Genomic DNA, 16,447 nt, shown 5'->3' on the forward strand with positions numbered 1-16,447 from the left:
CTACCAGTGAGTGTTAGCCATCAGCTTTTTCATGGCCTCTTTAACATCCTTGTTTCTGAGGCTGTAGATGAGGGGGTTCAACATAGGAATCACCACTGTGTAGAACACAGACACCACCTTGTTCTGGTCAGTGGAGTAGCTGGACTTGGGCATCACATAAATGAACGTGATGGTCCCATAGAACAGAGTGACTGCAGTGAGGTGGGAGGTGCAGGTGGAGAAGGCCTTGTGGCGGCCCTCAGTGGAGCGCATCTTCAGGATGGACACAAGGATGTAGACATATGACAGAGCAATAATAAACACAGTGACCACAATGATGGAGCCTGAAGAAATAGCAGGAATGATTTCTGAAGAAAACTCATGAGAACAAGAAAGCTTCAAAAGTGGTGAATAGTCACAGAAAAAGTGATTAACTTTATTTGATCCACAAAAGGACAGATTTAACAAACAGCCAGTAAATGTCCAAGCGTTCACACATCCACCTATGTAAGAAGCTCCCACTAGGAGGATGCAGACTTTGGAGGACATCTGCATGGAGTAGAGCAGGGGTGAGCAGATGGCCACATAGCGGTCATAGGCCATGGCAGCCAGCAGGAAGCACTCGGCTGACCCAAATGTCACTACAGAACAGAGTTGAGCTACACATCCAGCCACAAGGATAAATGTTTCCTTCCTGAGAAAACCCCTCAGCATGATGGGTGTTACTGACGAAGAGTACCCAATGTCTACAAAAGCCAAATGGCTGAGGAAACGGTACATTGGAGTGTGAAGCTGAGAGCTGCTTCTGATTAGCATGATTATGCTGACATTGCCCAATATGGTGACAGAGTAGACTATTAGAAACACAACAAATAACATTGTACGGACTGTAGCATCCTCTGTTAACCCCAGAAGAATGAAATCTGTCACAACTGTGTAGTTTCCAGGTCCCATCTACTGCCAGCAGAAGAAAAATAGTCAGCTATGAGAATAGAATACAGCATTGTCAGTTATTGTTTCCCAGTGGCTATATGGTGTAAATAACAGAAGTACAGATACGATTTATAAATTCCAGGAGAAATATTTTCATGTACTACCTTACATAAATACCAAAATAGTAAATATCAGTTGCTGTATGGACAATAAAAATTAGTACTTCTCTTTTTCTTTGTGACACTCACATCATTTGTGCTTCATGTTGTTAGTTTATATTCCAATGAGGAATAGAGAACAACTGATACAGAACAACTCACTTTTTCAAGAATTCAGTATCAGGGAGAGTGCGTGTACACAGGCACACACACACACACAGCCACACACCTACACACAGACATACACCATCTGTACTCAAACACTGGCCTTGAAAACCATGTGCTCAGGTATTACACCATTACATTTCCAGTTAGTTTAAAATGATCAGTTTATATTCACTGCGCCAAACCATAGGTCTCATGGCAGTTTTGTTCAAGTAGTACATCTGCTTTGACCATATTCAACTTCATTTCCCTCTCCCATTTCTTTGTTCTTCTTTCCTCTTCATAAGTATTCCACCATCTTTATCTATGTTATGTATGTGTGTATGAGTGTTACTACTTCTTAATAACAGTATATGCGAATGGACTAAGCAATTCCAAGCCACATTATGAATAGTGTACATTCATTCTTATATCTGAACTTCATTGTATTATTTTCCTTGTATAGGGCAGAGATATGAAATTTATTTGTGAAACTTAACCTTTTAAAGAAAATACATGTATATAACAGTATCAAAGCTGAAATTAGCATTGTATGGCATGGATGTAACAGGTATACAGAAATGTTATGACTAGTTTAACAACACAGACCAGTTATAGGAAACTGACTTTGTCACAGGCAGTTTATGGGATGCTAGCTAAGGGATGGCAGTATATGAAACTTATCATTGCTTTATTTCAGAACATGCCACTTTGTGATATTTCTAATTTGAATATGATAGTCTACATAATGCCATGTTTTTGACCATAAAAACAAGCAAATGTAGAACTAATAATTAATGTCTTTTTAAAAGTGTCTAATAATTTCTATTATAAGAATGAGAAATAAACATCCCTGTAACAACAGAAAAGGAAAATCATTACCTGTCAGTGTCTGAGCCACAAGGACAAACAGAAAAGAATTGCTAATGTAAAGCAAGGCTATGCTTTATGAGAAATGGTGTCTTATGGGAAATGACCCCTTGAGTACCTATCTTGCTTGTTAAAATTCCACTGAAAACCCATCAGGACTGAAAATTGCAGATAGTCATATTCATACATATACATGTTTTCTACTAGCACTTATCAACTAACCTTTGTCTCTTTCAAATCTTTATCATTATATAACACTGTTCTATGTATGTACCTAGTCATCTTCTTTGTTTTGAGCTTTGTACTGTCAAATATTCATGTGACAATGCCCATTATTATTAGTAGACTAGGAGAGGGGCATAGGAGGAGAAGAGGAAGGGAAGGTGGGATTGGAAGGGGACAAGGGAGGGAGCTACAGAAGACCTCAAGGTTCATCTTTATGTTGGCCTCTATGTTTCTGTTAGTTTTCAACTGAATGTTATTAATTTTACTGCTCTTGCTGTCCACTGTGTAACTGGATATGTTACTCTTTTTCTTTTATAAATGTTGGGATGTTTTTATGCTATATATTTTTCACTACTATGTCAGTATCTTGCTGTCATTGCTTTTTTTTTTTGGCAACTCTTATTGTGGTAACATATTTTGATCAAAAAACAACTTGAAGAAGAAAGGATTTGTTTGGCATACCCTTGAATGTCACAGTATGTCTTTGGATAGGAACTTAAAGGTGGAACCTAAAGACAGGAACTAAAACAGAGACCATGGATGGACAGTGTTTATTGACTTGCTTTCCATGGCTTCCTTATACCAGGCAGGACCATCTGCTCAGGGGTGGCACCACCCACCATGGGAAGGGCTTTTCCACATCAATTGTTAAACAAATGCCTTACAGAAGTGTTCACAGGCAGTCTGTTGGAGGCATTTTTAACTGTTGCCCTCTCTTCCCCCATAACTCTAGTTTGTGTTAAATTGACAAAAAATAATAATAAAATAAAATAAAATAAAATCTAAACTTCACATCATTTTCTTTGGCTGCAAGATAATAGGTGGCTCAATTTCCAGTATAATGTTGGCCTAGAAAGTGAGTAAAAAGGGAGATCGATAGAGTAAATCAGCTCCCCACCCATTGATCCACTGCAACTGGGTGAGTGGGAGGGTATTACTTCTTCATTGTGTTTGTATGGATTATGGCAAGTGTCTAAGGAGTGTCTATCATTTACAATCACTGCTTCACCTCCCCCCCTGGAAGCCCAGGTCTACAACTTTTTTGTCTGTGTCTGTTGGGGATTCTGGTTTGGAAGATCCACATTATCTTCAGTAAATGAAAACATGAAACTCAAGAGACTCACTGCTGTGCTATTCTTCTGGTCCTGAGATATCCAAGCACTTCCATCTCTTTTTTAAAGAATCAATACCAAAAATATTTATTCCAACTCTCATTGGTTTTTAGAGAAGTTAATTGTATACAGTTAAGTATGACAGTTAGAGGTGGAGGACTCCATATTTAAGATGGAAAGAGCTTACTAAGAACAATGTGTAAAAAACATAATCTCCTTGTGTTAGAGATCTACAAAGCTGACTATTCCTCTCTTTAAGAAGAGGGCTTTAAAGGATGGCAAATGTCTATGACCATGACCTTTTCCTTAGTCTGTAGGGATGGTTTACACGCCCTATAACATTTCCACAAGCATCAGAATCAAGAAGTGTCTTTTTTTTTTCATTACTTAACATTCTTTTCATTCACCGAGGCTTACTATTTTTTTTAAGCTTAACAAGGTCATAGAAGTATGTGGAAATTAGAGTCTAGAGAAAGAGAAAGATATTTTCACCACTGAAATGAACCACCATCTAGTATTGTAGGAAAACGATACATGACTATGTAACAGTCAGTACACTACCCATTAAGATATTCTAGGTTCATGTAGACTTCCAGTTAGACCAGCACCATTTGTTGAAGATGCTGTCTTTTTTCCATTGAATGGATTTGGCATCTTTGTCAAAAATCAGATGTCCATAAGTGTGTGGATTTATGTCAGGGTCTTCTGTTTGATTCCATTGATCCACCAGTCTGTTTCTATGCCAGTACCATGCAGTCTTTAGTATTGTTGCTCTATAGTACAGCTTGAGATCAGGGATGGAGATACCTCCTGAAGATCTTTTACTGTAGAGAATTGTTTTAGCAATTCTGGGTTTCTTGTTGTTCCATATGAAGGTGATAATTTTTCTTTCCAGGTCTGTAAGAATTGTGTTGGTAATTCAATGGGAATTGCATTGGATCTGTAGATTGCTTTTGGTAAGATGGCCATTTTTACTATATTAATCCTGCCAAGCCATGAGCATGGGAGATCTTTCCATCTTCTGATATCTTCTTCTAATTCTTTCTTCAGAGACTGAAAATTTTTTTCATGCAAGTCTTTGACTTGCTTGGTTAGGTTCACACCAAGGTACTTTATGTCATTTGTGGCTATTGTGAAGGGTGTTGTTTCCCTAATTTCTTTCTCGGCCCTTTTGTCCTTTGTATACAGGAAGGCTACTGATTTTTTTGAGTTAATTTTATATTCAGCCACTTTGCTGAAGGTTTTAATCAGCTGTCAGAGTTCCCTGGTAGAGTTTTTGGGGTCACTCAGGTATACTATCATATCATCTGCAAACAGTGATACTTTGACTTCTTCCTTTCCAATTTGTATCCCCTTGATCTCCTTCAATTGTCTTATTGCTCTGGCTAGGACTTCAAGAACAATGTTGAAAAGATATGGAGAGAATGGACAGCCTTGCCTTGTCCCTGATTTCAGTGGGAATGATTTAAGTTTCTCTCCATTGAGTTTGATGTTGGCTATAGGCTTGCTGTATATCGCCTTTACTATGTTCAGGTATGTGCCTTATATCCCTGATCTCTCCAATACTTTAAACATGAATGGATGTTGGATTTTGTCAAATACCTTTTCAGAATCTAAGGAAATGATCATGTGGTTTTTCTCCTTCAGTTTGTTTATGTGGTGGATCACATCGATGGATTTCCGTATATTGAACCATCCCTGCATGCCTGGGATGAAGCCTACTTGGTCATAGTGGATGATATCTTTGATGTGTTCTTGTATTCAGTTTGTCAGTATTTTGTTGAGTATTTTTGCATCAATGTTCACGAGGGAGATTGGCCTGAAATTCTCTTTCTTGTTGTGTCTTTGTGAGGTTTAGGTACCACGGTGACTGTGGCTTCATAGAATGAGTTTGGTAGTGTTCCTTCTGTTTCTATTTTGTGGAATAGTTTGAAGAGTATTGGTGTTAGCTCTTCTTTGAAGGTCTGGTAGAATTTGGCGCTGAAACCATCTGGCCCTGGGCTTTTTTTGGAAGGGAGACTTTTGATGACCGCTTCTATTTCCTTAGGGGATATAGGACTATTTAATTGGTTTACCTGCTCTTGATTCAGCTTTGGCATGTAGAATCGGTCAAGAAAATTTTCCATTTCATTTAGATTTTCAAATTTTGTGGCATATAGACTTTGGAAGTAAGAAAAATGCAAATAGATCCATACTTATCACCCTGCACAAAACTGAAGTCCAAGTGGATCAAAGACCTCAACATAAAACCAGACACACTAAACCGCTTAGAAGAAAAAGTGGGGAATACCCTTGAACTCATCCGCACAGGTGCCCCGACCCGCGGGACCTAGTTATTCGTGGGGGGCGAAGGGGGTTGCAGCCTCTAAAAGATGAGCGGGAGAAAGGAAGGACTCAAGCAAATGTGCACTTGTCAAGAGTCAAATTTTATTGAACCAAAGTAGGCTTTTAAGGCCAACCTTAGATAGGGGCGGGGCGAGGGAGGAGCTCAGTGCAGAATCCTTTTTACTCTGGGAGGGGCAGGTTGGAAAGTCCTACTTTAGAGTTGCTTAACTCAGGGAGGGGCAGGGTGGAAGTTACAGAATCTTCTTGGCCCGGGGCCTGGAACACTTTGCAGTTATTATAGGAAGTCAAGGCACAGTCAGCACATCTCTGTAATTGTCAAGCAACCAGGTGCAGCTGGGTGGGGGGAGTGAGAAAAGGTCGGAAGTTTCTCAGGGCTTGTCTCCAACACACAGGAGACAATTTCCAGAATAGAACACCAACAGCACAGGCTCTAAGAGCAACAATCAATAAATGGGACCTCATGAAACTGAAAAGCTTCTGTAAAGCAAAGGACACTGTCCTCAGAACATAACGACAGCCTACAGATTGGGAAAAGATCTTCACCAATCCTATATCTGACAGAGGGCTAATATCCAGTATATATAAAGAACTCAAGAAGTTAAACAGCACAAAAACCAAGTAATCCAATTAAAAAATGGGGTATAGAGCTAAACAGAGAATTCTCAGTAGAGGAATATCGAATGGCAGAGAAACACTTAAAGAAATGTTCAACGTCCTTAGTCATAAGGGAAACACAAATCAAAAGAACCCTAAGATTTCACCTTACACCCATCAGAATGGCTAAGATCAAAAACTAAAGTGCCAACACATGCTGGAGAGGATTTGGAGAAAGGGGAACCCTCCTTCACTCCTGGTGGGAATGTATACTTGTACAACCACTCTGGAAATCAATCTGGTGCTTCCTTAGACAACTAGGAATAGCTCTTTCTCAAGATCCAGCTATACCACTCCTAGGCATATACCCAAAAGAGGCTCAAGCACACTATAAAAACATCTGCTCAACCATGTTTGTAGCAGCTTTATTTGTAATAGCCAGAAGATGGAAACAACCCAGATGTCCCTCAACGAAGGAATGGATATAGAAATTGTGGTACATCTACACAGTGGAATACTACTCAGCAATAAAAAACAAGGAAATCATGAAATTCGCAGGTAAATGGTGGAAATTGGAAAAGATCATCCCAGAAGCAGAAAGACACACACAGTATATACTCACTCATATAGACATATAATATAGGATAAACCTACTAAAATCTGTACACCTAAAGAAACTAATCAAGAGGGAGGACTCTTGCTAAAATGCTCAATCCCTATCCAGAAAGGCAAAGAGGATGGCCATAAGATGAAGGAGAAAAGAGGGAACAAGTCAGGAGCTTGCCACAGAGGACCACTGAAAGGCTCTGGCCTGCAGACTATCAAAGCAGATGCTGAGACTTATGGCCAACCTTTGGGCAGAGTGCAGGGAATCTTAGGAAAGGAGTGGGAAACAGTAAGATCTGGAGAGGACAGGAACTCCACAAGGAGAGCAACAGAACCAAAAAATCTGAACACAGGGATCTTTCCTGAGACTGATACTCCAACCAAGGACCATGCATGGAGATAACCTAGGACCCCTGCACAGATGTCCTATGAACCCCATGGCAGTTCAGTGTCCAAGTGGGTTCCATAGTTATAGGAACAGGGACTGTCTCTGACAGGAACTGATTGGCCTGCTCTTTAATCACTTCCCCCTGAGGGGAAGCAGCTTTACCAGGCCACAGAGGAAGACAATGCAGTCACTCCTGATGAGACCTAATAGACTAGGATCAGAAGGAAGGAAGGAAAAGAAGATTTCCCCTATCAGTGGTTTTGGGAAGGCTCATGCATGCAGAGGGGGGAGGAAGAGAGGGATTGGGATGGGAGGAGGGAGGGAACTACAGGAAGGATACAAAGTGAATAAAGTGTAATTAAGAAAGAATTAAAAAACAAGTCTACCAGCACCCCCTCTCCCCCCCCCCAAAAAAAAAAGAAATATCAGGAAATCAAGCATCCTGGTGGTGAAAATCTCTCAACACTTTTGGACTCTTACTCATCCTCAAAGAATGTGCCTTAAGGATGACAGATATTAAGAGGATATATTTGATCTTGACCTTTTCCTTACACGGCAATGCTTCTTTATATCCTCTTTTACTATTCAGAGCCTATGGATTCTGTAGTTTAGACAGAGCAAATTTTTTTTTTTAGCTATTTTGATTTTTTCATTTCTTTCAACTTAAAATGCAGTAAAGCCTTAGAAGTACATGAAAATTGGAGAGTAGGGGAAAAGGACATTATTTTAACTATCAATGTAAAGTTTTGAGCACTGGGCAAAAACAAGGCATGCATACTCAACAACAAAGCACACCGAGGATCAGGATGGCTGTGCATCAGATCATGGAGTCTTCGGTTTACTGTGGTCTTTAAAGATGTCTTCCTGAAATGCTCAACAATGTACAGGTTGGTAGTTACAGACTAATCTGAGAGTCGCCTATATAAAGGGAAGAGTCCATTGTTGGTAGTGTGGTACAGTTGTGAGAGGGGAAAGCCTTGAGGTAGCAAAGGATGTGGACAATTTTAAAGTTTTGAAATAATAGTAAATGATTTATTCCTATAGTTCATGTGCTTGTGTATTCAGAAAAAAATCACGAGATAAGTAGGTCATAATTATTAGTGTAGATCTTTGACAAAGCTGCCAAAACACATACTGGAGTAACATCTTTGTATATCTGGTTATTAATCCTCTATCAGATGTAGAATTGACAAAGATTTTCTCCTACTTCCTGGGCTTCCTCTGCACTCAACTGATGCTTTCTTCGGTGTCCAGAATTTTTTTTTAGCTTTGTGAGCTAAAAGGTTACATCTATCTTCAACATTTCTATTACCTGTGCAAAAATAAAATCCAAATGGGCCAAAAACCTCAATGTGAACTCTGAAATTGCTAGAAGAAAATACGGGCAGTCCTCTGCAAGATACAGACACGGAAAAGGACTTTCCAGATAGGACTTTATTTTCCCATAAATTAATGCCAATAATTGATGAGTAAGTCCTCACGAAGCTATAAAGATTCTACACAGCAAAGAAAACCATCAGTCTAGTACAGAGAAAATCCAGAAAGTTGGAGAAAATCTTTGTCAACTCTATATTTGATAGAGGATTAATAATATGAATATGCAAGGAATTAAAAACATAACAATCAAGAAAACAACACAATCCAAAAATTTGGAAGTTTACAATATAATATTCTTTATTTAACTTCACGGTTGTCATTTTAAAACCACAGGGTAAGTGAACAGCAAAAATATACTGACCGGACTCAATGTTACAGCTTAGAGTCCAAAGCCATGCTGGTGAGAAAACTCTCCTTTCAGAGGCCCTAATACACAGCCCTGAGCTGATCAGAAAAAGCTGTTCACATTGAGAAATAATCTGCTTTATTCAGTGAGGGCAGATGCTAATTACCACCTGACATCATCCAAGGCTTACTTATACTGGTATTGGAGCAAATATCTGAGAATCACATTGTAAATGAGGTGACACATTAAATTAGCTATCTTCTTTGGCATTATTTATTGTAAAAGAGCTCAGTCTGAAGTAGAGACACTGGCAGTGGACAGCAATAGATCAACGTTGGTATCAAATCTACAAACTGTCTGGGAAAGAAGAACCACAGAGAGGGGAGAGAGAAAATACTCTTATGTTCGTAAATCAATGAACTGATCCAATGATGGTCACAAAGTGCAGGGAAATAAGTTGGGAGTGAAAGATAAATAAATATTGTATAAATAAAGATTCTCAGGGGGAAGCTGTGGCTATGGCTGAGAGGCAGAACACTAGAATTCTACAAGGCCCTGGTTTCTACTCTCACAATTAGAAACCATGTTTTCTAGGGCAGCATGTTATCCAGCATGATCTCATTCCCCCCAAACAGGACACTCCACCCATAAACGCCAATTGCTGGCCTCAGACGATTGAAACACAGATCTAATACCTATAAGTATGAAAGACCCATGCAAGCAGATGATACTGCCACAATAAAAATACCTCAAACAGTTTTATTGTCTGTGCCACTTTGTCATTGTTTCTCTAGATGTGCTTGGTTCTAACTATAGTTACAGGTAGCTGTTACTGAAAATGGACAAAGACTTAAAAAGTTATGCAGTCAATAGTTTCAATATTAACAGGGAACTACTTAAGTATAAATACAACTGAAAAATAATTTTCAATATCTGTTTTTGTCTGCATTTTTTGTTATATATGAAATGTATAACTTATTATGAATATATATTTTAATTTCTGAGGTATGAATACTTATCCTATACAATTACTACCAAATTTCAAGTCTGGTTATATATCATAACATGTATTTCTTCTATCAATATACAGTTTTCTTTTAAATACTATGACTCTGGTAGATCATTACTATACAGCATGTGACAGATTAGCTGACATTACTAAACAAATTGTTTTTTACTAAGCTGTCTCTTCAGAGCACCCTTAATCTCATTATTCCTGATGCTGTAGATGAGGGGGTTCAACATGGGGATCACCACCATGTAGAACACAGACACCACCTTGTTCTGGTCCGTGGAGTAGCTGGACTTGGGCATCACATAAATGAATGTGACAGTCCCATAGAACACAATGACCGCAGTGAGGTGGGATGTGCAGGTGGAGAAGGCCTTGTGGCGGCCCTCAGTGGAGCGCATCTTCAGAATGGTGATGAGGATGTAGGTGTAGGAGCTAGCTATGACATACACTGTGATAACAATGATAGTTCCAGCAGAAAATGAATCAAGAACTATGAGTACACTGTTATCAGAGCAGGAGAGCTCCACCAAAGGAGCAAAATCACAGAAAAAGTGATTGATTCTATTTGGTCCACAGAAGAGAAAAGAAAAGAAGGAAAGGGTGAAGGAGGAAGCATTAAGAAATGCCCCTATATAAGATCCTACAACCAACTGGATACAGACTTGTGAGGACATTTTGGTGGAATAAAGCAGTGGGTTGCAGATTGCCACAAAGCGATCATAAGCCATGGCAGCTAAAATAAATGACTCAGTTGATCCAAAGAAAGCAGCTGAGCCAAGCTGGATGGCACATCCAAAGTAAGAAATTGTGTTTCTTTCCACCAGGAAGTTGACAAGCATATTGGGTGTGACAGAAGATGAAATGCCTATGTCAATAGAAGCCAAGTGGCTGAGAAAAAAGTACATGGGGTGATGGAGCTGTGAAGAGACTCTGATGAGAAGGATGGTGCTGAGGTTCCCAGACACGGTCACCAGGTAGATGCACAGGATGATGGTGAAGAGGACGAGTCTAAGAACTGGGTCATCAGTTAATCCCAATAAAACAAATTCTCTCACTGCAGTGTGGTTCCCATCCTCCTGGAAAGCCATGGGACAGTGTAGCTGCTGCCAGGTCAAGGCTCACACACACATTTTCACAAAACAAAATATTCTCCAATGGTAGAGGGAAATCAGGACACTCACCTTCTGAAATAAGGATTAATTTTAAAGTAAGAAAGTCAAGATGATTATAGCATGATTTTATAGTGTTCTGGCTGTCTCTCACAATCATTGTTTACCATTGAAAATAAATCTCTGATTTTTAATGTAAGGCCATTTATCAAAAAAGACAAACCACAAGATGAAAATGAAGGCAACAGAAAAATGCAACTTCTCATAACCAAAACAACTATCACATCTTTAAAAAATAATTTAGAAAAGTGTTGTACAAGATGTTGCAGATTTGCATTCCATTAATCAAGATTATATCAATTCATAATTCAACAAATCTTTTAAACCTTACATTAAAAGTCGTAAACAAATATATACCCAATTTAGAAATTGTTGCCTTTTCTGTCATTAAACTCGGGCATAAATTGGCATAACGTAAACCCTATAAAGCCCAAACCATTGTTAGAAAGTAAGATAACCCTGGCTTCTTGTGAGTTGCGTGTGTGTGTGTGTGTGTGTGTGTGTGTGTGTGTGTGTGAGAGAGAGAGGGGGGGGGTTCAATTAAATGTTTTATCTATACTTTCTTCCATAAACTTGACAAAAAACAAGTTTCATCAATGAGTTGTATTTTCTTACATTAAAGTTTATATAAAGTTGTAAAAAAAAAAGAAAATAAATCTCTGAAGAGTCTTGGGATTCACACATAAATCAAATCCCCAGGGTCCATTATCTCAGGTGAAAAAGAGCTGTCATTTCACATGAATACAAATTTCAAGGAGTCAATCTGAATCTTTTGTTTTTATTTGAAAATTGGTGCACTTTTATTTGATAATTATTGGAAGTATATGATAACAAAAATTACCTCAGCTAAGTGTTGCGTCTAGATTTATTTTATGTTTCATGTTAGTGGATGCTGATATAAAAAAAATAAAAAATGGCTTTCTTCATTTATTATCTTTTTATTTGTGTAATTTTTTTTTTGTAGTGAGTGATGTAATACTCTTCATTAGGTACCATAAGGAATATGTGGATGGAGGAGAGTAAAGCTGATTTAAAGAACAAAACAATTATTTAAGAAACATAATTTTCACAGCCAAGGATATAAAATACTGATGTATAGAAAACTGAGAGTTAAAACACACACACACACACACACACACGTCTGGTCTTCAAATAAGAATTGGTATTTCACAATTCACACAACAAACAGATTTTGGATTTTATTTTTTTGATGGAGGATGGTAAAAACACTGTTCTTAAGTTTGAAGACTCAGGCCGACTCCTACTAATGTTAATTTTATAGAGGCTTTTTCTCCATCTTTGATTCCCCTTTGATGAAAGTGGTAGACCTCTGAGGAATAAGCAATTTTCAGAACTCTGCTGCCCAAGCTTTCTTGTTTTGATTTCCTGAGTATAGTGATTCTTAAAAATCTTCACAATCACTGCAGGGATCATGAAAAAATATACGACACTATTTTAACATATCCTTCTTTCACAGAGTCTTGGAGCTCTTAGCCAGGATGTTCTTCTGCTTTGCAGCCACTGGAAATACAGTCTACAAGACAAAGGTGACAGTGCTCTTCAAAGAGAATTGTCTGTTGTAAGTGTTGACATCATGGACTTTTAAGTTATGAAGCTCTATATGATTTAAAATTTCACTTTCTTTTACTGCATACATTTTACTTATTTATTACTTCTTTAGTGAATGTTTGTATGTTAATTAAGTTTTGTATCTTAAATCCTAGTGGTTTTATTTCTTTTGTACACTATTTGATTTTTCTGTTTAATACACTTGGTTTTCATTAGGTGGACCAATATTTTTCTCTGTGTTTGACAGGGATAATTGAGGCTTGTCTGTTCAGTTACTCAATAAGTCCTGATATAACACTTGTTCTTGACTGTATTAGATCCAGGTACAAGGACTGAGATTCCCTTTCCTTCTGCGGCTGCCACATGTGCAAGGCTTGTTTGCTAATAGTTTCTCTATATTTGGAGATATGTATGATTTCTATTGATTAGATATCTCCCAAGGACATGCCTGGGTTTATGATTCTTTCCTCTCTCATCCCCCATCTCTTTTTAAATTTAACTTAATTTTGTAGCATTTTCTTCTGAATTGTCAAATACTATCATTGAAAAGAAAAGTGCATTTCTTACTGTAGGGGGTAAAGTCAGGAAGTCTCCTTCCTCCTACTTTTATGTGGGTTCTGGGAAATGAACTCAAGCCATCAGAGTTTTATGGTAAGGGCTTAAACCTGCCAACCCATCTTACTGACATCAGATATAATAAAAAATTTTAGGTATACTTCCCTGGTTTGTCACTTTCTGAAGATGTTTACAGAACACTTACTCTGTGAACTGTAATTTAATGTTAAAGATATACTTAGCAAGTTGTCACCTGTCCCAGTTGTGTGTGGCACATGGCTGATTAAAGTGAAGAACTCTGTCTTCATTTCAACTGAAGCCTCAAAGGACATGAACGCAACATTGTACTCACACAACTCACTCACTCACTCACTGACTCACTCACTCACTAACTCACTACTTTATTTGACTTGTTCCTCACATCTTGCAATCTTCTCTCAGGCAGTATATTCTCAGGGAGATCTTTACTGTCAACCCTTTGCCTCTGCACATCAACCTAGCACACATGATCTTGGTTTTTGTTGATTTTTTTAACTTTATTTATGCTATTTTATTTTTCTTTATTAATTACACTTTATTCACTTTGTATCCCCCAGTGGTTCCCTCCCTTCTACTGTCCCAACCCCTCCCTTCCTCCACCCTCTGCATGCATGCCACTCCCCAAGTCCACTGATAGGGGAGGATTTCTTTTCCTTCCTTCTGATCCTAGTCAATTAGGTCTCATCAAGAGTGGCTGCATTGTCTTCTTCTATGGCCTGATAATGCTACTTCCCCCTCAGGGGGAGGTAATTAAAGAGCAGGCCAATCAGTTCATGTCAGAGATAGTCAGAGACAGTTTGGAAGTAAGACCTAATTATTGTTTGGATTTCTTCAGTGTCTGTGTTTATGTCCCCCTTTTTGTTTCTGATTTTGTTGATTTGGATAGTTTCTCTCTGCCTTTTAGTTAGTTTGGCTAAGGGTTTGTCTATCTTGTTGATTTTCTCAAAGAACCAGCTCTTGATTTCATTGATTCTTTGAATTGTTTTATTTGTTTTTAATTTATTGATTTCAGCCCTGAGTTTGATTATTTCCAGCCGTCTATTCCTCTTTGGCATGCCTGCTTCTTTTTTTTCTAGGGCTTTTAAGTGAGCCATTAAGTTGCTTGCATGAGATGTTTTGAATTTCTTTTTGAAGGCACTTAGTGCTATGAACTTTCCTCTTAGCACTGCTTTCATTGTGTCCCATAAGTTTGGGTATGTTTTGCCTTCATTTTCATTGAATTCTAGGAAGTCTTTAATTTCTTTCTTTATTTCTTCTCTGACCCAGCTGTCATTTAGAAGCAAGTTTCCATGTGTGTGTAGGCCTTTTGCTATTTTTGTCATCGAGGTCCAGTTTTAGTCCATGGTGATCAGATAGGATACAAGGGATTATTTCAATCTTCTTGTATCTGTTTAGGCTTGCTTTGTGACCAACTATGTGATCTATTTTGGAGAAGGTTCCATGAGGTGCTGAGAAGAAGGTAAATTCTTTTGAGTTTGGGTGAAAGGTTCTATAGATGTCTGTGAGGTCCATTTGATTCATGACCTCTGTCAGAGTTATTGTTTCTTTGTTTAATTTCTGTTTTGTTGACCTGTCCTTTGTTGAGAGTGGGGTCTCAACTCCCACTATTGAAGTCTCCCACTATTAATGTGTGGGAGTCTATGTGTGGTTTAAGTTTTATTAAAGTTTCTTTTACAAATGTGGGTGCCCTTGCATTTTGGGCATAGATGTTCAGGATTGTGATATCTTCCTGGTGGATTTTTCCCTTGATGAGTATGAAGTGTCCTTCCCTATCTATTTTTATTAATTTTGGTTGAAAGACTATTTTATCAGTTATTAGAATGGCTACTCCTGCTTGCTTCTTGGGTCCATTTGTTTGGAAAACCGTCTTCCAGCCCTTTACTCTCAGGTAATGTCTATCTTTGTGATTTAAGTGCATTTCTTGTATGCAACAGATTGTTGGGTCTTGTTTACGCATCCATTCTGTTAGTCTGTGTCTTTTTATTGGAGAATTGAGTCCATTAATGTTGAGGGAGAATAATGACCAGTGGCTGTTAGATCCTTTGATATTGATGTCGGCCATGGTAGTATGTTTGGCTACTTTTGTTTTGCTGTAGTGAGGTTATTTATTTCCTGTGATTTCTTGAAAGTAGTTAGTTTTCTTGGGTTGTATTTTTCCTTCTAGTATCTTCTGTAACACTGGATTTGTGTGTAGGTATTGTTGAAATTTGTTTTTGTCGTTGAATATCTTGTTTTCTCCATCTATGAGGACTGAGAGTTTTGCTGGGTACAGTAGCCTAGACTGACATCTGTGTTCTCTTAGGCTCTGCATGATATCCATCCAGGCTCTTCTGGCTTTCATAGTTTCTGTTGAAAAGTCAGGTGTGATTCTAATGGGTTTGCCATTATATGTTCTTGTCCTTTTTCTCTTGTAGCTTTTAGTATTTTTTCTTTGTTCTGTATACTTACGGTTTTGATTATTATGTGACGGGAGGATTTTCTTTTCTGGTCTAATTTATTAGGTGTTCTGTAAGCCTCTTGTATTCTTATAGGTCTCCCCTTTAAGTTGGGGAAATTTTCTTCAATGATTTTGTTGAAAATATTTTCTGGGCCTTGGAGGAGGGAATTTTCTTTTTCCTCGATTCCTATTAGTCTTAGGTTTTGTCTTTTTATGTTGTCTTGGATTTCTTGGATGGTTTGTGTCAGGAATTTTTTAGATTTATTATTTTCTTTGACAGATACATCGATTTCTTCCATTGTATCTTCTGCATCTGAGATTCTTTCTTCCATCTCTTATAGTCTGTTGGTTATGCTTACCTCTGTAGTTCCTGTTTTCTTTCCTAGGTTCTCCCTCTCCATGATTTCCTCCGTTTGTGTTTTTTTTAATTCTTCCAATTCTATCTTCAGATCTTGAACCGTTTTGTTGATTTCCTTCACCTGTCTGACTGTATTTTCATGTTTTTCCTTCAATTCCTTCAGCTGTTTGTTTGAACGTTCCTCTGTTTCTTTTATTTCTTTCAGTGACACAAACTGTTTGGCTGCA

General features: G+C 38.2%; 2 protein-coding genes across 2 annotated transcripts; both read right to left on the minus strand.

The window, feature by feature from the left end:
• On the minus strand, positions 1-1,002 carry LOC110539340 (olfactory receptor 5P80). Its single transcript, XM_021626186.2, has one exon. The coding sequence runs from the start codon at positions 931-933 to the stop codon at positions 1-3; it is 933 nt and encodes a 310-aa protein (XP_021481861.1). The 5' UTR covers positions 934-1,002.
• Positions 1,003-10,236: 9,234 nt separating this feature from the next.
• LOC110539339 (olfactory receptor 5P79) lies at positions 10,237-11,212 on the minus strand. The gene has a single exon (XM_021626185.2). It carries the CDS (start codon positions 11,179-11,181, stop codon positions 10,237-10,239), a length of 945 nt encoding a protein of 314 aa, XP_021481860.1. The 5' UTR covers positions 11,182-11,212.
• Positions 11,213-16,447: the final 5,235 nt, after the last annotated feature.

The sequence above is a fragment of the Meriones unguiculatus genome, chromosome 14 (assembly GCF_030254825.1).
Source record: "Meriones unguiculatus strain TT.TT164.6M chromosome 14, Bangor_MerUng_6.1, whole genome shotgun sequence".
In the NCBI taxonomy this organism is placed as follows: domain Eukaryota; kingdom Metazoa; phylum Chordata; class Mammalia; order Rodentia; family Muridae; genus Meriones; species Meriones unguiculatus.

Coding starts and splice junctions, on each gene's coding strand:
- LOC110539340 (XM_021626186.2), bottom strand. CDS start 933: ATGGGACCTGGAAACTACACAGTTGTGACAGATTTCATTCTTCTGGGG.
- LOC110539339 (XM_021626185.2), bottom strand. CDS start 11,181: ATGGCTTTCCAGGAGGATGGGAACCACACTGCAGTGAGAGAATTTGTT.